The sequence below is a fragment of the Limanda limanda genome, chromosome 6 (assembly GCF_963576545.1).
Source record: "Limanda limanda chromosome 6, fLimLim1.1, whole genome shotgun sequence".
Lineage (NCBI taxonomy): Eukaryota > Metazoa > Chordata > Actinopteri > Pleuronectiformes > Pleuronectidae > Limanda > Limanda limanda.
In genome coordinates, this window is record NC_083641.1 from 15,181,179 (window position 1) to 15,205,248 (window position 24,070).

Sequence of the window (24,070 nt, forward strand, 5' to 3'; positions counted from 1 at the left end):
CGGTCGATGAATAGATATTACTTAGGTTTTTTTTTTATTCAATGACAATTTAATGATTCAGTTGTAAAAAATGGAAAAAAACATAAAGAATGAATAAAAAAAAAAAAAATGAAGCCAGGTATAATTTCTTCATAAGCGCATGATTGGTCTTGGTAAGATCTGTATCTGACATTTTCTACGGTTGTCTGCAAGCTTGTGTGACGTTCGGTTCATGTTAATCCCTTGTGCCAAACTTATGATAAATAACAGATTACTTTTCATTTATTCTCCCGTTTTGAGGGACCAGTTTTTTTTGTTTGTTCGTTTGTTTTTGTCGTTGTTTTGTTTATAATCGATTTTAAAAAGTAATCAAGCAAGTTGAGGTACTTTGTTTTAATGCTTTCTACAATGTAACTGTTATGCATTTCAATTCAATACTGTGGGAGGAACAACTAAGAAAAATAAAGGACTACAATGTGGACTGACATGTCTTCCCGTTGTTTCTCATTAAACATCTTTTTACTCACTTCTTTGTCTCCCTTTATGCTCACACCCTCACCCTCCATAAAGGCCTTCTGGCTGCCCATCACTTGGGCCCGAACAGAGATTTATACTGAGAGACATGAGTCAGAAAACCACCTGGTGCTTTTTTCTGGCGCTCTCATGGCCTCCGAGAGAGAGGCAGAGCTTGAACTCTGCTCCGCTCCTTTTTTTTCCTCGGGGCTTTGGCTCACAGAGAGCGAGGGAAGCATAGAAAAGGCTGCCGAGCGCCTGAATGTGGTAGTGGGAGCGGAGGCAGGAATGTGTCCTCTTTATTTGTGTCCGTTTGTGGGGCATGATGGATGAGGTGGGTAGATGTGATGACCTGGCTCATCGCTCAAACGCTCAATAAGAGTCCCATCCTGCAGCAGGCCTCCCCGTCCCGCGCCCCCCCTCTGTCACATGCTGCCAGCCGACGTGGGCGGACATTGTGGCTGCGAGGGTTGGAGGTTCAGCGACTCCATTGTCCGGCGAGTGGGGGGTTGCAGAATTGGGCATGACAGTGAAGATGGCTGGCGCTGACACTCCACATTTACAGTGCTCTTGGCACCCTAATGGATGGGGTGTTTTCTTAGGGCCTGTTGTCGGCCCTCGGGGCTCGGTGGGGCGTCCAGCTTTGATGAGGTCACCGGGGGTCACGCAGTGCTGATGAGGTCAGCGTGGGTCGTCCAGCTTTGATGAGGTCAGTTGCAATGATGGTAGCGTTGGCGCAGGCCAGGACCATAATGGAGTGGCAGTGATAATGGCCCTTTGTATGAGTTTGGCCACCTGTATTATTTTTGGACTAATTCAAGCCTTTATGATTATGTGAATTTGTGCAACAGCCTCATCCGTTCTTTAAGATTTGTAACAATCTCTTTTAATATCTGCTCATTACAGTTTTTGAACGTGCATGTGGTGAGCATGCATATTTACAAGTCCAACATATTCAGAACAACATTCGAGTTAATTTCTCTTCTTCCGTATATGATTTGGCAAGTGGACTTCACTCTCTTAAGTAGCTTTGATTTTGGTCTTCATTAACTCCTGTTGGAAAAACCTGACTCTCTTTCAGCCAAATGTTGCCAAATACAGTTTGTCTGTAGCTTGTTGTCGAGCAACTATTGAAAGTGGGTTGTCAATGCTTTACTGATAAAACCAGCTGCCTGCTACAGCCAAAAATGACGCTGTGAGAGTAGTGAGAGAGAACCAAAACATTACAATTGAAGGCCGCTGTCATGAATCTGCCACATGAATTCTTGTGGACAACATTTTAGATCGTGGACCTTGTTTTCCTTGTGTTTGGAATTGGGTGCTTTACACTCTGAGTTATCTGATTTCTTCCTGTTTTATTTTGAAACTTCATTCCTCATATGTCTCTTTTGCTTAACTTCCTGTCTTTGTCCTGTTTCCGGCCATGGGATCGCCTGCACCTGTCTGATGCGTTTCACCTGTGTTCAATCATCCCTTGTGTAGATAGTCTCTGTGTTTCCCTTTGTCTTTGTCAGTTCGTCTGTTGACTCATTAATTTCCTCATGTTTCAGTTTTATTTTAATTTAAGAATTTATCCGTTGTTTTTTTGTATTGATTGTCTGTTTTGTTTAGTTCTATTGAAATTAAACTATAGTTCATCAACCAAGCTGTGGTGCCTGGCTCCTCTCAGGCAAACCTTGACAGCCACAAAAAAACACTTGAAAGACTAGAAAACTAGCTGAGTTGTGTGCAAATTTCCTTTTGTTTTGTTTTGTTTTGCATCTCCTAATGCACACAGTCATTTGATAATTGTTTTAACCAATATTTGCTTTTAGATTTTTTATGTCATTCATATAAATGGACAACAGGATTGACATTGTTTCAATCAAAAGAGAAGGATCATGACATTATTTTTTATAATAAAATAATGTGAGAAATAAAATGTTTAATGAAATAAAATATTAACTGAAAAAACATAAAATTCCCAAAGATGAAAAAATAACAATTAACAAACAGAAAAATGTAGCAGTTTGGAAACAATTTTGCAACACAAGGTAGGTTTAAAGTGGCTCCAATAAAAGTTTCCACACATTTGAAAATACTATAGACTGGTATTACTAGTGAATGTCAGTGTTTCATGATATTGAATTAATGTATACTTGCCTGATATTCATTTGTAATTTAGCCAGGTATTGCGTGAGAAAGAGCACTAAAGTAACCATGGTTCAACTGTAAGTTAAATTATCTGTAACTGGAAGAAATAACGAGAACATTTTAATCACCTTGCGTTGGTGCAGAGCGATTATCCAGAGAAAGATTATGCATCATTCTGCAGTTGTAATAAAACTGTCCAAAATTCCAACTGTTCAACGAGGTTTTAACAAACAGGGATTATACCTCGACTGCATCTGGGAACCAACTTGGCGGCGGGACTTTTGCCACTACCCCTCGCTGACCACTGCACCCCCACTGCAGTTCAAATTGCCCATGTAATTACATCACCTACATAAAGAACTTCCCCCAGACAAAAAAGTCCAAAGGCACTGGCTCTGGAAAGAACACCAAAATATTATGAATAGACAGCAGTGTGTATAATGCCATTGTGTGTGGGCAGTGAAGTGGTGCGGGGGGGGGGGACCCGAGTGAGTTTGGCAGCTTGGCGCTTTTACTGCTGTGCCTGCGTCGGTTTGATCAGCGTTGATTAGCGCATGCCAATGTCACCCATGTATCCTCTCACACTTAATCAACACGTTGGGACGAGTTATTGCCGTCATTAACCCACAGCGTCTCATAAAGGGCCTCAGTGTGGATTGAAGTGTGGCTGGCACGGCCTCGGGTGTGAGGAGGTGCTGGATTCCCAAGCTGCCGTGTCCCCACTGTGTGTGTGTGTGTGTGTGTGTGTGTGTGTGTGTGTGTGTGTGTGTGTACGTGGTCGGGTGGGCACACCGTGGGCAGCACTCGGTGGGCCATGGAGCCACTCAGCTAATGGTGCAGCTGGCACAGCCTCAGAATCCATCAGGCCTCATTACAGCTCCTGTTCAGCCACTGTCCGTTTTTCCTTTTTTTTCCTTCCTTCCTCCCCTCCTTCTCTTCTCTCTGTCCTCACCACAACCCTCCCTTCCTTTCCTCTGCCACTCGTCCACGCAGCCGGCCCTGTGTGGCATGTTACTGCCCAGCTCCCCTCGCTCGAAACATACATCAAGCCCCCCGGAGAGGGGGGAGCTATCACAGCTGGCAGCTCTCACGCAGATTGACTTGGCACCCGTGCTGACTCAGACGCCAGGGGAAACATCTTTCGGAGAGGGAGGCATGGATGGGTGTGGGAGTGTATGGCTTTCAAGGAGGGATGGGGAGGTGGAGGGGGGGGTGGTATGGAGGGGTACTTGCAAACAGCTGGCTCAAGTGGGAAGTGTGTTGCTCTGTGTGTGCGAGTGTGGGGATATTCCACAAATCATAACATCAAGTTTTTGTTGTGTTTACAATAATGGTAGCACCTCCTCTGTCAGTGTGTGTGTGTGTGTGTGTGTGTGTGTGTGTGTGTGTGTGTGTGTGTGTGTGTGTGCACCCTCATTTTTATTACCTCTTCCAGCATAATCATTGAATTGTCAGGACCAGTGGACCTCATGGGGACCAAAGCCTTGGCTGTCTACAATGGCAGTCGATGCCCATAATAAGTCCCAATAATGGATAGCAAAGGTATTACGTATTACTCACATTATGGGGATTTGTCATTTTTATGGTGACCAAAAAGCTAATTTTCCTAATATAAATCAAAGAAAAGGTGAAGACATGGTTTAAGGTTGGGTTGGGTTTGGTTTAGGTTAGGGTTTGGGTTAGGGTTAGGGTTAGGTTTGCGTCTAGCTGTGGTACCCCAATGAGTGCTCTGAAGGGCTTGGGCACAGGGGACTGAATGTGTTTAAGAAACTTTAAATGTTCCTGATTCAGGCCATAGTCTGTTAATTAAGATCCCACCACAGCGGGATGGGTCAGTGGTTATTATAATTGCTCAAAGCCTCCATGATCTCTTTCCAGAGTCAATAGAGTCAAATGAAATTGAGGAATGTAGATATAAACATTTATGAGTCATAGTTTTAAAAATATATATATATATATCTAACAAAATAATTATTACAATTTAAGGGGAAGAAACGTTCCAACGTAAGGGTCAGGTTCAGGGTTAGGGTTGTCTCTAGAAATTCAATGTAAGTTGATGTAATGTCCTCTGAAGTTATGGAGATACGTGTTTGTGTGTGTGTGCGTGTGTGCGTGTGTGTGTGTGTGTGTGTGTGTGTGTGTGTGTGTGTGTGTGTGTGTGTGCGCGCGCGCATGCAAGCCATTCCAACTCTCTCTTCCTCTTCTCTTTCTTCTTCCTCTGGTCTTTCCTCCACGCCTGCCTTCTCTCCTAGAAAGCACCAGAGCTAGAGGTTTTGCGGTCTCATTACACTGTTTGCTTTTCCCCCTGCAGGCTACAGCTCATTAGAGTTATTGATGGACACTCCAGTCTCAGACCCAGGGAACAGACCGGGACAGAGCCGAGCAGCCGTACACATGGTTTTAATATGACGAGTCTAATCAGGACAGGCGTGGTGGCAGAAACATTTGAAGTCATCTCATTCTTTGCTCATGGAGTATAGATTAGGAAGCAGCTAATCAGGCCTTTAGCTCCATGTTAGAGGGGGTGGGTGTAGCAGTGTCGGGTTGTGACACTGTAACCTATAAATATAGGTCTCATTATCAGACAGTGGGAAATCTGTATCCTTTAACATAAGCCTGTGTAATTATCCTACTGGATCCTCACAGTTTCTCTCTGTTTTCCATTATGAGCACCATCCAGTGGTGGAAACAGCAATGTACACCTACCTACCTACAACTTCACATTTCGATTTTGATAAACACTTGATTTGAATAAACATGGAAATTGTACTTTACTTTATAGAAAAAGTTGCAAGATGTCAATCTGCTCAAAGACACATGAAACTTATTCAAAAAAAGCTGACACGTCTAAAACCAAAGATACCTTCCGATTGCCGGGTGTGGGAGAGTTCAACGATACAAATCTTTTTTTTTTGCAGCCTCGACATTCAACATTTATTTTTCCAGGCAACAGCCAAACAAATGGTGCAGGACGGGTTGAAATGATTTCCCCCCCTCGTTCCTTTATCTGAGCCGACAGCTTCGTCAGCGCGAGTTCAAAACGCTGCGGCCTTCTGGGAGATCTGGTTCAACACAGAGGGGCCGAAATTATCTCTGGGACGTGAAGTGAAGCCACGGCGGTGAAGTGATAGAATCTCCTTTGCAAAGAGTGGTGTATGCATGATTACAGCGGAAAAAGTACCCGTGATGCGATCTTACCTTTTACGGGCTATTTCATCGCCAGTTTCCTGCCCCAGCCCCCCCCCCCCCCCCCCTCTCTCTTACTCACTCCTGATAAGCCGGCGTGCAGACAGGACAACAGTAGGACATTTTCACTGCAAAAACTTGTAAGTACAGACTTTTTTGTGTGCAATTGTAATAAAACAAATGAAGCATAGAGGTCAATTAAATGAACCGATGATGTTTGAATGAGGGTTTTGTTTTTTCAAGAATCTGAGGGCGCGCTCACACCTTCCTTGTTCGGTCTGAACCCTCTGACTCTGCAGTTTAGTCCAAACCAAATTAACACAAGTGAACCATGGTTTGAATCAATGTGCTATAACCAAAAGAGGTGGTCTCAGTCAGAACCAAACTGAACCATGGTTTGTTACATTGCAATGTGGAAACGTTGAAACAATTTAAAATAATAGAAGAAGAAAAAGAAGTGGATACAGCTCAGGGGATTGCTTGCTTTCTTTCAAATCCAACAGTATAATGTTTGAAGAAAGAGGAAGTTCATTTGGCGATACGGGAAACCTTAAAGATATTACACTTCACAGTTCAAGGGACTACAAGGTTGGGGGTTACAACAGCTGTACTGGAGACACATTTGTCCGTCCAACCAATCAAGGTCAAGTATAGATACAGGTAATGATGAGAGAACGTACATATGTCCGGCAAAAGTCTTAAATTAAAATATAAAACCAAAACTAACAAGATCAAACACAAACAATGTAGACGCATGAGCATTGGTTCAGACTTCAAGTGTAAGAAAACTGTGCACCAGTGTTTTAAGAAGTTGAAATAAATATTGATGAATAACATTTACGCCAAATATTTGAGACTTGACATACTGAAACAGTGTATAAATCCCCCAAAAGTTGTGGACCCTTTGTGGCACTGCTCTTTGCTGTGGCACGCTGTGTGTGGAGGGCAGATCCGGCAGTGCAGTGGCCACCCATGAGCGCCGGGGATGAATGGCCTCTCTGGGCCTGTTTGACTGGAAACAGGTGTGTGTCATCCGAAGATGAAGGCCCGGCCGATAAACATTATTGGAGAACATCTGCTGCCTGTCACAACACGGGGCGAGCCGGAGCGGTCCCCCATCCATCAGCCACACCGGTGAGTGGGTGGTGGTGGCGGTGGTGGTGGAGGGCTCCATCTCCATCCTTTTGCTGTCGGACCCGCTCACCCATCACTCACCTCGCTGGATGCTGGAGACCGGGTGCATGTTTGGTCCAGGCACCTGCCTGCCGCTGCCGGACCACGGCCGCTTCTGGCCGATGGAAGACAAACTGCTCCAGCGCACATGAAAAATGTCTGAGGAATAGCTCTCTCTTCCTCTGACACGACACACACACACACACACAACACACACACACACACACACACACACACACACACACACACACACCTTACACCACTTTTGTACATCAGGTGCCTCTCCCCCCCACCCTCTTTAGACTTCTGTCAGGGAGGGATGGCCTTAATGCTTGACCCTTCTCGGGCTGATGAGCGATGCCTTGTAGTACCAGCCCACCCCTCCCGACACATCCACTCACACAGGATCACATAGGTCTCTGTGACAGCTGGACCTTCTCTCCCCCTCTTTCTACCCCCCCACCTCACTGTGCCCTCTCAACCCACGACAGGATCACACAAATCAGCAGCATGTGAGGCGTAGTCACAGCTCACTGGTCCAACGACAATAAAAACAGAAACATTTTGCAGTATGTTTTTTGGTATTTATTTGGTTCATGGCTCTTTGTAAAGATCATGGAAGAAAACAAAAGGACAACAGGATAAAACAGTAAAAAACGTAATTCATTAACTCAACCAAAACGGATCAATGTAGCACCACACACCATCAGAAAAATAAGCACATCGGGTTATCTCTGATAAATGACCTGAGATATTATACACACAGTCTTTGTACAAGTTCAACCCTCAAATAAAACACACATAATTGTTGATCACAATAGTGATATTGGACATAAAAATAAAATGTCCACGACTGCAGCAAAACGTTCACATATCAACTCTCAGACTTTTCTACAAAACTCCAAAACTCTGTATCGGCTGCTGATTCAGCAGACATGTGCAACTCCATGCAGGATTTGCCAGCAGTATATTTCGCGACCAGCACACTGCACAACACTGAGAAACTCTACAATCAATGGCATAAATGAAGTGTTCTTAATGCAGGTAAATGATGCATGATTATGTCATGAACAGAATCAAGGAATTAAATGTATAATGATGATATTTTTGCAGACATCTGTAGGTAAGTGTACAAACAATTAAATAAGCTAAAATGAGAGATCATCCATTATATTAAAACTGTTAAACTTGGGGGTAGAATTAATCTCTTTAGAATAATCTGTAAACCAAGAAGCCAAAGCTAAGACCTTTTTTTAGGAAATGATGCAGTTTGACAAAGATCACTAGGGGAATGTCTAAAAATCCAGATATTTGTATCAAGGAACACAAAAAGACACTTTTTTGCGAATCACAATGATGAACGCAAAAAAAAATTCTTCTGTGCTCACCTTTCAGTCTGACTTTAAGACATGAAGGTACAATCTGGTCAGGGCTGGGTGATACAATTATTTCAATAATTATCGCAATATTATTTCCATGAAAAGCAATACAACAGAAGTTCACATTAAATCAATATATAGTTTGTGCATTGTGGAAAAACTGGGACGAGGTATAACACTTCAGATTTGTAAAATGTTTTGCTGTTTATGACGTTTTTGTGATTCTCTGCTCATGAAGTTTAAAATCACAACCTCCAATCAGGAGAAAAATTTGTCTTCAAAGTTAAAAGAAATAATAAAGGGACATTTATTATTTTAAAATTATTTTTTTGGGCCATATTGCCCAGGCCTGCTCAGAATTATCAGCTAATCATGCTCCAATATGCAACATACAGAAGTGTGATATGGAAACTGCAGAACAAATATACTGAGAATGGACATTTCAGTAAAAAAGGAAATAACTTCTGTGTGTAGTTAAACTTTTGAAATGAAGCATCTTTGCACACATATAGATTCGGGGATTGTGGAGAAGGCACAGTTGTACTTTTAATATACGTAACCAGGATACTGAACTCTACTGTAGAAAAAAATATATCAGACATAAATTATTACTCAAACACTTTTATACATCTTAAAATACGTATGGAGCTAATTTCAACCATAAACCAAAATCCTCTGCTTGAACATTCATTGGACCACATGTTCGGAGCTCACATGCCTGCACTCCCTGTATGTGCGGATCCTGGTGTTTTACTCTTCAGAATAAGTATATACATGACCCATATATTTCTAAATCCGTTTTAGCTGCTGTTAATCTTCACCCAAAATATGCTCGGCATTCTGCGATACTAACCACCACGTTTTTTTTATGAGCAGAGTTGTAGGGGATGTAAAGTCTCTCTGGTTACAAGAAAGTCTCCGATTCGGTCACGTGTCTCGTCCGAACGGCCCGAAGAAAAGAAACTGAACTCTTAACAACTCATTAAACGTCAAACTGGAGAAGGTAACTTAAACGCTTTCCTTCAGCAGATGTGATGCAGGTATTAGTGTGTATTGCTAAGGAGTCTGTGTAACCCTGAACTATAATCTTACACAGTCTGGGGTCAGTGTGGAGTTCCTGGTCCTCCGAGGGCCCTTCACATGTCAGGTTCACCGGTGGATTGGCTTGAGCGGCGTGCTCGGTGATGAGTGCGGTGCGGCGTGAGTATGATGTAGCGCTTCTTTCTGACAGCTGTTCCACAAAAAAAACATCACCTTTACAGAGACAGGCTCCTTAAAACGCCTCGCACAAGCCAAGTCCTGTCTGTGATTGTCCAGTCAGGACTTTGCACCTTCTGCTATGGGTTATGTGATTCTGCTGCCCGCTCTTCTCCTTCTTTGGGACATGGAGACGTTCAGCAGTCCTGAGGTTTGGTGCTGCAGTGCTGAAAGACAGGGGAAGAAAAAAAGGCAAGAAGACATCAGCACTATTTGGAAAATCAAAAGCAAATGTTCTGGGGTTTGTGGAGGAGAAGTAACTGGTGCGGAGTCTCCCCGTGTGCTCGGCTTTGAGGAGGTGAAACGAAGACAGCCTTGAGCCGGGCGCCACGCTGGGCGCAGATTAAAATAACTGTCAGGAGACAGGAGCGCCGATTGAGGGAGACAGGGTGACACAAAAGGTGATGGGCCTCAGCCTCTCGCACTTCATGACATAGTATTTCACTAAAGCTGGTTCAGCTTTACAGCCTGTGACCCTGCGTGTGTGTGTGTGTGCGTGTAGTGTGTGTGTGTGTGTGTGAATGGCAACAGGAGCCGAGCAGTACCTTCACTACATGTGGGGCCCAGCCAGGTGAGCGGACACAGACATCGGCCAGTCAGCCCATCACAGCGGGCCCTGTGGGAGCACTTGCACGGCAGAAAGCAGTTGGGGCCAAAATGATCCCCATCACAGTCTGAGAGAGCGCAGAGGAGGGAGAGATTAAATAAACACAACTGACTCACACAGTTAAAGTGTATTAAAGTGCATTTTCTAAATGTCTGATAGTTCTTTAATAACTCTACCATCTACTTGTTGAAAGAAGTGCTCCCTTATGGCAACGCCTACCTTTTTCACATCTCCCTCCTGTCCTTCCTGGGGGACAGAGACACCGTCCTGTCGCTGGGTCACATGGGGCCTCACCAGCACAGTTGCATGACTCGGCACAACTCAGTCCAAAGCTGCCAGCTTCACAGCCTAAAGAAGAGAAACGCCAGGGTTGCCAGATGTACGGTACTTATCATATTTGTACGATAATTCTTCCCTCTGTACATTGTAAGATCAATAATGCTAGTATTATCAGTTGTAATCTGGATAGTAAAATATGGATCCTGTCTGTATTCAAGCATCTCTTCTCACGTGACGTCTTTCCAGTCAATCATGCTTGAGCAGCCTAAGCTCATCTTGCGCTCACACTTCTTCTGTATTGGCCAAATGTCTGCTCTCAGATTTCTTTCCTGCTCCTGCTCCTAAAATTGACAACTACCAACTGTAACTAGCTGTTTTCTATAATCCTGAGTGATCTCATTGTTTTGTAGAAGGATTCATTAACCAACTGGAAAAAACGTCTTTTTTCCAAGAAAGTTACATTTAGACCTTTAAAATGTGATGAGCAACAATAAACCATGACTTTTCAATCCTTATTGACAATTAGAGGTGAAAATACAAGACCACACACATATGACTGCACAATCACATAAAAAGTAATATACGAGCAAAAGCAGACACACGTAAAAAAACAGATTTCCTCACATTCGTAAGAGCATTGAGTGATAAAATAAAAGGTGCATTCACATTTCCTCAGACAGACACACACACAGAGTCAGCTCTGTCTCTGGCTGCTTTACAGCTGCTCTGTAATGCTCAGTCATATCTCCTGCTGGGCCTGAAGTGGCCATTTAGGCGCTCACACTGCGGCTGGGAGCCCAGCGAGCAGGCGGGGGGGCACAGGGATGTAACAGGAACGCATTAAGCAGGAAACACCTGTCTCTCATCAAATAACCAGCCTGCCTGCCCACCTACCTACCAACCTGTCTGTCTGTCTGCCAGAACACACACGCACATCTACTATTCATTCATGCTCATATCTGCACATAACTGCAGGATCCAAAGAGCTGCTGGTTAATGAATGCCGGACTGTGATTGTGAGCATGACAGGGTTTCTGCTTTCATGAAGTTGCTGGAGTGTAAGTATCTCAAAAACATAAAATATTTGCAATCTGATATATAAGTGTCTTTATCAGGTTTTCTGCAGGGTCTTAACAAGTTTACATTTCAATCATCTGAATTTCAGGCCTTTAAAAAGTCTAAAACACATATTGTGTACTTAACTATACTTTAAATACTCTAAGGTAGTTCTTAAGTTGTGGCTGCATGCATAGCTTGTAATGTCTGTGTGTTCTGTAGTCATAGACCACATTTGAAAAGGTTTTAGTTCTTTCTTAATATTAGCAGATATAAGTTATTCTGGGACACTGACCTAGTTCTTGAATTTCCCTCATTATGGCATCTTTTATTTCAAAGTAACTGTTTCATAAAATCTAATTCATCCTTTTAAAAATTTCACATTTAATCCTCTGCCTATTGCACATGCTAAAATGTAATGTTGTGTTTTTCTGGTTGTTCATATGTACTCACGTCTTTGGCATTGCGACCCATAGTAGCCGGGTGGACATGCACATTGGCCTGTTACGTGGTCACATGACTGACCCACTTTACAGTCACACGTTTGGGCACAGTTCACTCCGAAAAACCCTGAAGGGCATTCTGGGAGAAACAGAAAAACAGTTCAAGGTTAAAAATGGCCAGAAAATCATGTTGTATTTCATTTATAGACTATCAAATGTTTCACAAAGACAGAAAAATCATATCTATTTTAAATTGTATGTGAGGCCAGAAGATGAATTGTTAGTTGAGGTTTACATACTGTGTTGACAGGAGTGGCCGTAGTATCCGGCTGTACAGCTACAGGTGCCAGTAACACAATCACACGTCCCATTGTTGGAACATGAACAGTCCTGTGCACAGTCAGGACCATATTTTCCCTGTGAACAGGCTGAACACACACACACACACACACACACACACACACACACACACACACACACACACACACACACACACACACACAAGACACACACACACACGATCTGGGCTGCATTAGAGGCACTAATGAAGAAACAGTGATCATAGAAAACATGATTGGTCATAAATGGCAACATTTGTTAATACCACTAAAATCAAAGGTGGTTGTAAAGATAATGGCAATTATTTGTATTTATTAGCTATAAAATAAGGGTCTGTTGATCTGTTTGCATAATTTAAAACATTTAAACACAAAATATGGTAAAACAAAGGCAGGACTGGCCCATAGTAACAGGAACAATATTGCAAAACAAGATTTTCAATGGGCATAAGAGAAAAATCGAGAAAATGACCCAGGTTTATTGTCTGTTTTGATTTTTTCGATTTTCCCATGAGCAAAATAGGATTGTGTTTCATTCTGATGTGTTCTGTTGTACCTGTGTCACAGCGCGGTCCAGTCCAGCCCAGTCCGCACCTGCAGGACCCAGCCACAGGGTCACACAGACCCCCGTTCTGACAGCTGCATGTGTTCCTGCACTGTGAGCCATAGCGCCCTCTGGGACATGCTGAAGAAACAGTCAGGAAACACCCCAAAACTTCAGTGCCTTTTGCATGTTCTTCTTTCACACACACACACAGAAATTGCACTAACCACATGATGTTTATTTAAGCAATAGTTCATTAAAGAGATGGCAAAGTAGTCTCATTTGGCGCTGATATAAAAGAATAATCATCTTTCTCTGGGTAATTTAGATCAGGAACACAATAAGCAGGCCGTCTTTGATTTCCCTGTTTATTTATTTGCTTCCTTGCCAGATCCATCGACACGGAAGACAGAGAACAAGCTACTTATAGGTTTCTGTAAACATTCAACAAGAGCAACTTAAGAGGTGGTATGTCCGAGTGAAAGCAGGAGGAGAAAGAAGAGAACATTTAGTGACAAGCGGCGCTGGAAAGCCCCTCTCGCAATCCAGCTGAGTTGCTGATAGAGGGAGAGATAAAGAGAAACTCTGCCTCTGTTTCCCGCGAAAAAGAATCCCTGTGATCATCGGAGGCCTCGCACTGAGGAAATGGAGAATTTATTATGTAAATATACAGCGAGAGAGATGTTGAAAAATACGCCCGAATTTGTGCGGCGGATTCTCGGATTCTAGTGAGGTCGTCTATTTCTGAAGAACTCATTAGGGCCAATGGTTCTCACTGATGCACGTCAGCGGCACTGGTGAGTCTTTTTATGCTCATGAGAATGGTAAGAAAAAATAAAACTAAAGTTCGACATCCATCTCAAAGCCAAACTTTTTGTTTACTGCATGATAGTCTTTAAATCTATGATAAAAAAGTAATATACTTAATACCTCTCTTTTACACATTGGCTAATCCTTATCTTTTCTGCAAAAACATTGCCTCTGTAATTCTTCTCTAGTGAGATTGTATTAAAATAATTCACAGGGGAATAATACACATGAAGTTAACTTATTATCATATACATAAGGACTATTATTCCCATTGAAAAGTTTAAAGTCACCTTGTTGGCAGGTCTGTCCCATCCGGCCCGGGGCACAGATGCACCTCCCTGTTGCCGTGTGGCACTGCCCTCCTTCCCCACAGGAGCACGGCTTGGCACAGTCCTTCCCATAGTACCCACTTACACAACCTGCAGAGAAAATCACACTTTAATTCATGCAAAACTACAAATCAGCAAGGTAAGGAGATGTCATAGGCCTTGGGGTTCACTTCGGCCGTAGTTGACCAGAATTCTCCAGTGCGGTGAAGATACCGTGATGATGATCGTCCCTAAAACACCAACTCCAAGCACGAATCATAAAGCTGGTGCAGTGCAGATCCAACAGGTGTCAGGATTTCTAACTTACCCGAGCTGCAGTCGGCTCCGATGAAGCCCGGAGGACAGTAGCAGGTTCCCGTCCTGAAGTCACAGCGACCGCCGTTGACGCAGCTGCATCTGGATTTACAGTTCGGCCCAAAAGTTCCAGCTCGACATCCTGAACACGAACCGTGATGACAAGAGGGAGAAAGATGAAGGAAGGAATCTGTTGTGTCGTTTTGTATCTGATCCAGCTTTACTGTTTACTGTTTTGGATGGACTTCAGATGTAAAAATATCTAAACATTTTAATGGGTTAAAACTGTAACATCTTAAAACAATTGCAGATGAACAAAGGAATTACATGTAAATATTTAATTCAATGGCAAATCTACAAATTGGGTCAATGCGCCCACAATTTCCTCCAGACTTCCCGTTTAATTAAAGAAAAAAAACTCCATGTTAGTGGATTTGACATGGACCAAACTAAAAAGTCAAAGTATCATTTATTTTATCCTCAAAAAGAAGGAAGTGTCAATGTGTCGTCCATCATTCTATACAGTTGATGATAAGCCAAATCCCAATACCAGTCGGTATACTTACGTAGCCCACAGTTTGCCCCGTAGTACCCCGGTAAGCAGCTACATGTTCCCGTCACAGGATGGCACTGCTCCCGGTCACCTGAACACTGGCACAGCTGGCTGCACATCTGGCCGAACATGCCAGCAGGACACGCTGAGAGAACACAGTCAGAAACATATCACAAACTCTAGGTGTTACGTAGAAGGATCCAAAATTCGAATAATGCACATCATTGCATTACAGCTTGTTTTAATTATGACAGTTGACAGGACTTTCAGTAGTTAGTGGGAACAAATACAAATTCCACTTCACTTTCCTTCTTCAGATTCCTGTGTGAACACACTGGGACCTTCAAATACAGACTGGTAACAAAACAAAACAAACACTTTCCCTGGTGCCCGGACCCAGATGGACGCACAGGGACATTCTTTCACACACTTTTTTTTCTCCATACATGCGTATATATACGCTCATCACAATAATGAATGGGGTCCGCAGACACTCGGTCATAGCGAACAAGATGAATCTGTGAACCGAACATGTTTTGGGGTGAGACCGCAGCACTCGGCTCCTCAATCAGACAGCGGCAGGCAGCGCGGGGGACAGATAAGAAAGGACTCCAGACTAAAGAGGCAATTACGGCGCTGTCATTATGCATGTCTGCCTTCCAAAAGCCCTTATCCGCTGCGGAGGAGACAAAAACAATGCCTTCTGTTTTACTTGGCAACCGGTGTGTAACATTTATCAGATGTCTGTGGAGTGTGTGAGGAGAGGAAGGGAGCTGAGGCGGAGGGGAGGTGGCGGTGCAGACGGAGTGGTGAGGGGCTGAGTGTAGTGAAGGCGCTCGTATACAGTTCTAAAGGGTATAGTCTAAATAATGAAACATTAGCATAAAGTCCTGTGACAGTGAGGCTTTAGTGCTGTGTGTAGAATACATTTCCTGGAATGCAATAAATGGTAATTTTCCCCTTGAGGACACGGTGGAAAAAAGGAAATTTTAATTAGTATTAACAGAAGGATTCTTGGTGATCGCTTCCATCCCATGACGCCTTTTCTTCCTAATGGAAGTGGTGCATTGTGTGTGTGTGTGTGTGGGGGGGGGTGTTTCTCTCAAAAGGGAACGGATGTCGGCCAAATGGTTTTATATGCATGACAGTGATATTAGCCATGTGTCAGGGCTTTCTCTATGAACACTCACACATAAAAGACACAACACACATAATGTTCATTCAGAGTATTTAAGATGCCTTCGAGAAGCTGCTTCTCACCTTACCATTAAAATACAAACTAAACCAGAGGAAATAAAGCTTATATTTGTGTAACTCTCTCAGAGAGCTCAGACCTAAAGGCCTCATTTAAATTCACGAGAGATGGAATTGGATCTGCACCATAATGCTCCAATTTATAAATACCAGTCCCTTAAACGCGCCTGTTTTTTATTCCTATCTCACCTATCTAGTAAAAGCAAAAAAATAAAATCACCATTGCGGCTAAAATTGTTTGGGTTCTTTCCTGACCCACACCGCATCCTTCCACAAAGTTTCATGATAACCCGTCCAGTAGTTTTCTTGCATAATCGTGTTAGACAAATGCAGAACCTTGCTGGAGGTATTCAAGTTTTGTTTTACGATGGGTGTATTATTCTTACTTTTCTCACAGCCGGTCCCTGTGAGTCCAGCCGGGCAGCCACAGCTCCCAGTCTCATGGTGACAGGACGACCCAGCCGGGCACTGACACCGCCGGGCACAGGAAGCACCGTAGGACCCCGGCAGGCAGGCTGAGGGGGGTCACACAAACGCGGGGTACACACAGTCAGTTCCCCCCTTGTTTAAAGCTGCTCCATTGTAAAGCTTCATTCAATTGCAATTTCCTCAGTCCCACACACACACTCACGTTTGTCACACCTGGCTCCCCTCCAGCCTGGCGAGCACTCACAACGGCCGGTCACATGGTGGCAACCCGCACCGTGGACGCAGTCGCACCGCTGCTCGCAGGCCTCTCCGAAGAATCCCTCTGAACAGGCTTCAGAGGAAACACACCAGCAGTGACGTACAGCAGGAAACATTAGAACCAGAAAACAAAGGTTTTCAACATGGCAGAATAGAGGGTTTGTGCTCATTAGGACTAAATGCACAAAAAGTTTTGACACAACAAGTTTAATAAATTCAGGAGTAAGTAAACTTTCTCTTAGGTTTGGTTGTTGCTGCACAGAAATACAACAAAGGTGTAAGGAGAGAGGAAGGTTACACTTCTTCAAGGTTATATAGACACAAGGTGGAATCTGTTGGATGGCATTTAATATATATATATATATATATATATATAAATCTTAATGGGATAGGCAAAAAACTGATTCGATAATACTATATACTAATACTATACTGATAGATTCAGTCGATATAAATATAAACTCAGATTCCTATGAGGTCACAATTGACCTTTGACCCTTGATCAACCAAATCCAATCATTTAATCTGTATGTCTAGAGTGAACATGTGTGCCAAATTGGAAAGGATTCACCTGCAGTGTACTACGGTGAACCTTTGACCTTCAAATTCCAATCACATCGTCCCTGAGTCAAGTAAATGTTTATGCCAGATGTAATAAAATATGTGTGTTCCTTGTGTATTACGATCACAAGGATGTGACCTTCGAAAACAAAAGTCAATTGCTTTCATCTTTGAGTTCAAGTGAATGTTTGAACCAGATTTGAAGTCATTCTTGAGATATCGTGTTCACAATGGAAATGGAATGGACCCGAAAACATAATGCCTCCAGCCTCTGGCTCCCACCAGCACGGAGGCATAAAACTGAGAAATGAAAACGGTTATGCTGTTATATGACAGTGCTGATGTAAAGCTGGGGAAGTCACCTGACTGACACAGCTCTCCTGTCCAACCGGGCTGACACACACACTTTCCAGTGATCTTGTCACACCTCCCTCCGCTCGCACAACCACAGACCAGGATGCAGTTCGCTCCATAACGTCCTTCCTCACACTCTAGGAGAGAAGAGAAGGAACCCTCAGACGGAAGTAACACTCAAGAAAGGATGTATTGCACAAACTCAAAACGCTTTTTAGCAATGTCAGTTTGTAATTGGCAGCATGGTGGTGAAGGGTCCACCAGTTCAAACCTATGGGCTGTCTGGGACATTTTTCTCTGCAGGGAATTAGACATTTCTCCTCATGTCCACTAGGGTTTCCTCCTGTTTTTTTAGTTATGTGGATGTGAGTCTGAATAGTTGTCTGGCGTAAAGCTCCTTTCACCTAAAGTCCGCTGTGATTGGCTCTGTCTTTCCCCATGACCCTGAAAGTTTAGCTAAAGGACAAATTGGAAGAAGGACTCACCTAACTCACAAGCGTCTCCTGTCCAGCCGGGGGGGCAGGAGCAGCGGCCTGTCACGCTGTCACATGGGCCCCCGTTCTGACACAGACACTGGCCAGAGCAGTGGTCCCCATATTGTCCGGCAGGACAGGCTGAAACACACACACACACACACACACACACACACACACACACACACACACACACACACACACACACACACACACACACACACACACACACACACAGTACAGACAGATAAAAGAATGCACATTTTGAGAAGAGAAATGTATACACCAAAAACAATTGATGATTCTAGCAAATATTGGTAATGAGAATAATATGCTATACATGTCAATATCTTAGATTCCAAGGCCCATGTTTTATATGAGGATCAGGATCAGCTTTATGGGCCATGTATGGAAACACATACAAGGAATTTGACTCAGTTTTTTCCGTTGCTCTCAACGTACATACACAGAAATAGACAAATAAACAAAAAAGGACAACATTTGTTTGCTGTCATTATTTGTAGCGGATCCCAACTGTGAATGAAGCATACAGGAAATATTCAAATTGTCTCATGAAGAAGAGCAGATCTCAACAGAGGAGGTGGATTTTTTAACCTGTCATTGTGTGTTTAGCTGTTCTACAGAAAGGTGCCTACACTGGATATTAAAGTTGACATGAGAAGAAGCAGCCCTGCAATTAAAACATGTTTTCAAATGAGGGAGGTGGATTCACATGGATTCACATGGACCAGCTGACTTCTGAACTTGTGATGAGGTAGTGAGTTTAAGGAGTACATAGTGGTGTATGCAATAACATCTGTTTTTACATTTTCAAGTTGCAATTCTTTGAGTTGAGGTTCGAATTTAGCTTTTTTTCAGATGCTTTTTGATTTGCAGCTGTTTTCTTTCAATCATGTACTTTTGAACAGTATGAAAATCAATTATTTTGTTAGAATCCATGACATTTTATCGAGAGGTGCAGAATAACCAAAAGAAAAACCCATTAAATGTTGGTGCAGATCAAGAATATATATTTATTTACACTTACATTACTAGAGAGGCAATTGTCTGACCTGGAAATAATTCATGTATCCCAATGACAACAAAGCAGGTAACTTATATCCCTCAATGTGTGAGATTTGATGCAGCTTGACTGAATTGAAGGCAACTGTTGGGTCTTGGTGGAGGTGCTGTGCTCTACTGAGTCTAGCTTGAACAGTGTCAGTGATGCATTTAAAAAAAAAGGTTGTTGTAAAGAGTCAAAACTGCATCACCTCTTCACAATAATGTCACAGAAAACTGATACAGACCTAATGTTCACTATCATTTGCCAAAAAACGTCAAGAATGTTAAATATAACATATAAATGAATGAAACCAAAAGGTAAATGTTGATTTAAAATGACTAAGTAAAACCATCTTAAATTTTAAATATTAAATATATTTGACAGTTTCTTTCATCATCATTGTGTAGGTAAGTCATATATGTATGTGATATATCATTCTGTGAGACTGAGCGATGAGCTACTCACACAGTTGGCAGCTCCCGCCGGTCCACCCGGCCGTGCAGCTGCATCGCCCGGTGACGTGGTCACACCTGGCTCCGTTCTGACACTCACAGGTCTGACTGCACTGCTCTCCAAAGTGACCCCCCGGGCATTCTACCCACACACACACACACACACACACACACACACACACACACACACACACACACACACATGAATACCTTCAAATGAGCTGCAGCTACATGCACTGAAAACGTACAAGGGGCGTGAGGGTTTTCAGCACCCATATTGTAAACGTGCTGATGATCAAAGACCACAGTGACATTTGGAATCTAAGGAAGAGGAAAATACGCTAATGACAGAGATGCATCATTAAGTCATGCTCTCAGCTTTGTGCTGACTCTGGCTCTGGTCTAGTCAGGACCACAAAATGACTGTGGCGAGAGGAAAAGTCTTGAATAAGACTGCAGAATGACAGGCTAAGAAGTTTAGTGGGCATTTCACTGAATTCATTAAAACAACGGCTTGAAATCCTCAGGAAACTTCAGTATGAGGACGACGATTGGTTCGCCGCTAAAAGTCGTGTTCTTCCTCTACTATAATGTTGATCACTATAAACACGTGGGTGCATTTATCCAGAATAGACCTCAATTAAACCTCGTATGCCGGAGGGCACCCTGGTCCTCCCTCCTTTCTCCTCTCTCCGCCCTTACCCATCCCTAAAAAAAGTAATCGGCAATGTCTCATTATAGAGATAATTGTTCACAAACACATCTTAGTCGTGTTTAAGGAGAGGATGTCGTGATGGTCTGCAGCGAGGGCCTCCCTCACACCCCGTTTTAATGATGTGGCTTCCATTACCCAGAATGCAGTGTGGTCCTGCCCAGCCGGCGGTGCATAGGCAGGCTCCTGTGATGTGGTGGCAGCGGGCACCGTTCCTGCACTCGCACATCTGGCCACAGTCAAGACCGTAAAAGCCGTCCGGGCACACTGTGGGCCGAGATAAAACATCCGACTGGTTAGAACTGGCAGCTTCACACAAAAAAAACACAAAAAAAGGGGGAGGAAAAGGTTTAGATGCCAACTTTTTTCTTCTCTTATTTAGTTCCTTCTCTTCCCTCCGCCATCTCTGACTCTCTTCTCCTCCCGGTACTTTCCCTCTCTGTCGTACCACCTACTGAAAATACCGATATCAAATGGCAGCACCACGCTGCGGCTGTTCATTTGCAGAGCGTCTGCGTTCGTTAAGTGAGCTCATGTCCCACATATGCGGTGGATCTGAGCCACATCAAAGTCGGCGGCGGCTCGGAGGCCGTTCCCCTTTCGGGGGGTGGATGGGGCACAGAGAGCCGGTAATAAGAGCACCTGCTGAGTCCACAGGCCCCACCGATACACTGCAAAACAAAGCCAGGTTACCGTTCCCTGCTAACACACACACACACACACACACACACTGTTACGGTATCGCCGCCGATGCAAAGAGATGCCAGTGTGAGAATCTGTTTCCCATTCTCCTGGAGAGATTGTTTAAGTGTGTGTAGAGTCAATTGACACTCGAGAGTTTGGTAAACACAGTGCCTCCTATCCACCAGAACCTGGCCAGAGGCTGAGGGATGAACGGGCCGCTCCACCGCTCACATGTAAATATTGTCTGTGAGCACGACTCTGCCAGAGCAGGAAAGAATGACTCTGTTTATTTCACAGTGTTTTTTTGACAGCTCAATTTGTCGCCCAGGAGATCACGGCCTAACTCGAGAATTATACTTGTGTTTTGCAATGATGGGATGTAACAGTGTAAATTAATGTTGTTACTGTTCTTAAGTACATTTTTCATTTATTTGTTATTTATTTAAAGGGTCAGTGTTTAGAATTTACTGACATCTAGTGGAGAAGTTGCATGTTGCAGCTGAATACCCCTCATCTCACCCACCCCTTCCAAACATGACAGAGAACCTGTAGAAGCCTTCAGTTGTCATAATAAACTCAAAAGGTTTAATTTGTCCAGTTTGGACGACAGTGAAAAACATGGCGGACATCGTAGAGAGGACCTGCTCCCGTCGTAAATATTAAGTATTTAAATATAAAGGGCCCATTCTAGGGTCAAGGAAACAACAATTTGTCAAATTTAGATGAAACAGACTATTGATAAAATCACCACGATTATTTTATATTCAGTTTCTACCAAGAGATCCCATTCACTTGAATCTCACACACCGATTTTCAGGTACATTTCACTTTTACTCCAATACGTATACAAGCAAATATCTGTAATGCTTACTCCTACATTTCTACAATGCATTGCTTGGCATGTAGATGTAGTTTTCAATAAATCAATACACAAGGGGAATTGGTTCAATGACCCGATCAGAGAGGTCAGGTAATATTAGACCCCGCCTCCAGCAGCAGCATTAGGGCACGGTAACACGTGTGTATATATCAGTGGCGAACCTTCTCCTCCCGTTCACTACCTATCTGTGCGAGCTAGGAAGCAAATACAACTTTCACTTCCTGCATTGGGGCAAATTGCTGCGTTACATGGGGTTTAGCTTTGTTGAACCTTGACCTGCGATATTGACTTTGCGTTCACTAATGTGTGACCAGGCCCTCACTGGCAAAGAAACACCCAATATGGATGCAGTGTTTTCATCACCTGCAGCATTTTTTATATGTATGACAGCATCTGCAGTATTCTTATATTAAGCAAAATATACAGTGGGCACAGTTAATGATGTGATAGACCGTTAGGGAACAGGTTACACTCTACAAGTACTTTTACTTTAAGTTTGTGTAAAAGAAAGTACATACTTTTTTACTCAAGTAGTAAAGGTAATGTGGTACTTTTACTTGAGTCCATGTTTGTCTATTTGTTTGTACTTTTACTTAGATAGAATATAAGCCTGATGATGGTTTCCCAATTATCTCAGTGTTTTTGTTTTTTTTAATTGACCACCTCTTCTATCTGTTTAAGAAAAGCAGTGTCACTATGTCAAAAGATGAGAACCCAAATTGGGAGTGCTACAGAGGCGGAGCCAGTGGGGAGGGAAGGCGGGCACTGGCTCCCACTGAAATCTGATTGGGCCCTGAAGTGCTCCTGTTTTTTCAACGGTCTTAAATAAACATTTGTCAAAACTAACAATAAATGTGACTTTTTAAAATATATTAAATGATGTGTGGCTTTGCTCAAAGCAATAGAGCAGACAGTTACTTAAATGACTTCTGCATCTCATTGAATCAGGAACAGTGTCTGGACGTATAATTGGCCCCTCTGTGAAAACTGTGACCTCTTCACAGCCCCTGATTTAGACAAATCCTCGGTCATCTGTACAGAAATGTGCTTTTAATGTGCTCTCAATGCCACAGCGCTGCACTCAGGGTGTTTCCCTCTTTACAATCTATACATCATAGCTTCCTTCTCCTGCTCCAATTGATGATGCTGTCCCCACTTTCTTTCTGCCTCAAGGCCTCAAACTGGGAAAAGAAAACGTATCTTTCCTCGCTCAGCAGTTCCTGGCATGGCCATCGTCTTGTTCCCACGCTGACAGCATGACGTCTTCGCCTGCCTCTGTAGTGGTTAAGCTGCGACGTTATTAAAACTAGCCCACCGAGGATGCTGTCATCTTAGCCCAGCTGTACATTAGATCTGTAGTAACGCTTAGGCCCCAAAAAAAGAAAACATGGGTTTATTGTCTGTTGTTTATTATTAGGATAGCAGTTGCTGACACCATGGCAACAAGCTGTCTCTCTGATAAATCATGTGTTTAGCGATGAAACAGAGGCTCAACACGTCTCTGATGTTCGAATATAAACATGAAACATCTCACAGGAGTGATGTTCCCTTTAATGGCGACTTTACACCAAGCCAACTAATCAAATCAACATGTTAAAGCAATTTCCGTCTTTTTTTGGTTCTGCGGCAAACATTCCCTACGCTAGATCTTCAGGGACGATCCAGACACATCCGAATTGCAAAGTTTATTATTTGTTTATGCCAGCAGGGGGCGAAGGGTTTCCATATTAACCACAGTGCATCAATCTGTCATCTGATATTAGCACCGTGTCTGCTAGTGTTTGTAAATGTGGACTCTTCCCTCCAAACTTTGTTTATAGGTAGGCACAGATGAGACGTTCCAACACACACAGATGTTCAAACACAGACACACACACTCACACACACACACACACACTGTGCCATCGCTGAAAGACTCTCCAGACTAAATGAGGTCTTTAAGACAGGAGGATTATTTCCAGATCTCTGGTTGTGTAAGAGCCACTGCTGTCAGCCCATAAAGCGAGTCCAGGGACCACACAGCCGGAGAGCGCAGACCACAGAAACACAGCGGATAGAGAGAACACAGAATAGA

At 43.3% G+C, this 24,070-nt stretch overlaps 1 protein-coding gene across 1 annotated transcript in view; it reads right to left on the minus strand.

Moving 5' to 3' along the window:
• Positions 1–9,381: 9,381 nt before the first annotated feature.
• Positions 9,382–24,070, minus strand: part of LOC133003486 (multiple epidermal growth factor-like domains protein 6) — a 58,488-nt gene continuing 43,799 nt past the window's right edge. The window contains exons 25-39 of the mRNA XM_061073235.1: positions 20,571–20,699; positions 19,734–19,862; positions 18,215–18,343; positions 17,738–17,866; positions 16,759–16,887; positions 16,514–16,642; positions 14,887–15,018; positions 14,334–14,462; positions 13,988–14,116; positions 12,900–13,028; positions 12,305–12,433; positions 12,016–12,144; positions 10,447–10,575; positions 10,166–10,294; positions 9,382–9,787 (exon numbers count right to left, since the gene is read on the minus strand). Coding sequence (XP_060929218.1) covers positions 9,708–9,787; positions 10,166–10,294; positions 10,447–10,575; positions 12,016–12,144; positions 12,305–12,433; positions 12,900–13,028; positions 13,988–14,116; positions 14,334–14,462; positions 14,887–15,018; positions 16,514–16,642; positions 16,759–16,887; positions 17,738–17,866; positions 18,215–18,343; positions 19,734–19,862; positions 20,571–20,699 — 1,889 coding nt within the window. The 3' untranslated portion in view covers positions 9,382–9,707. The remainder of the gene's footprint in view (positions 9,788–10,165; positions 10,295–10,446; positions 10,576–12,015; positions 12,145–12,304; positions 12,434–12,899; positions 13,029–13,987; positions 14,117–14,333; positions 14,463–14,886; positions 15,019–16,513; positions 16,643–16,758; positions 16,888–17,737; positions 17,867–18,214; positions 18,344–19,733; positions 19,863–20,570; positions 20,700–24,070) is intronic.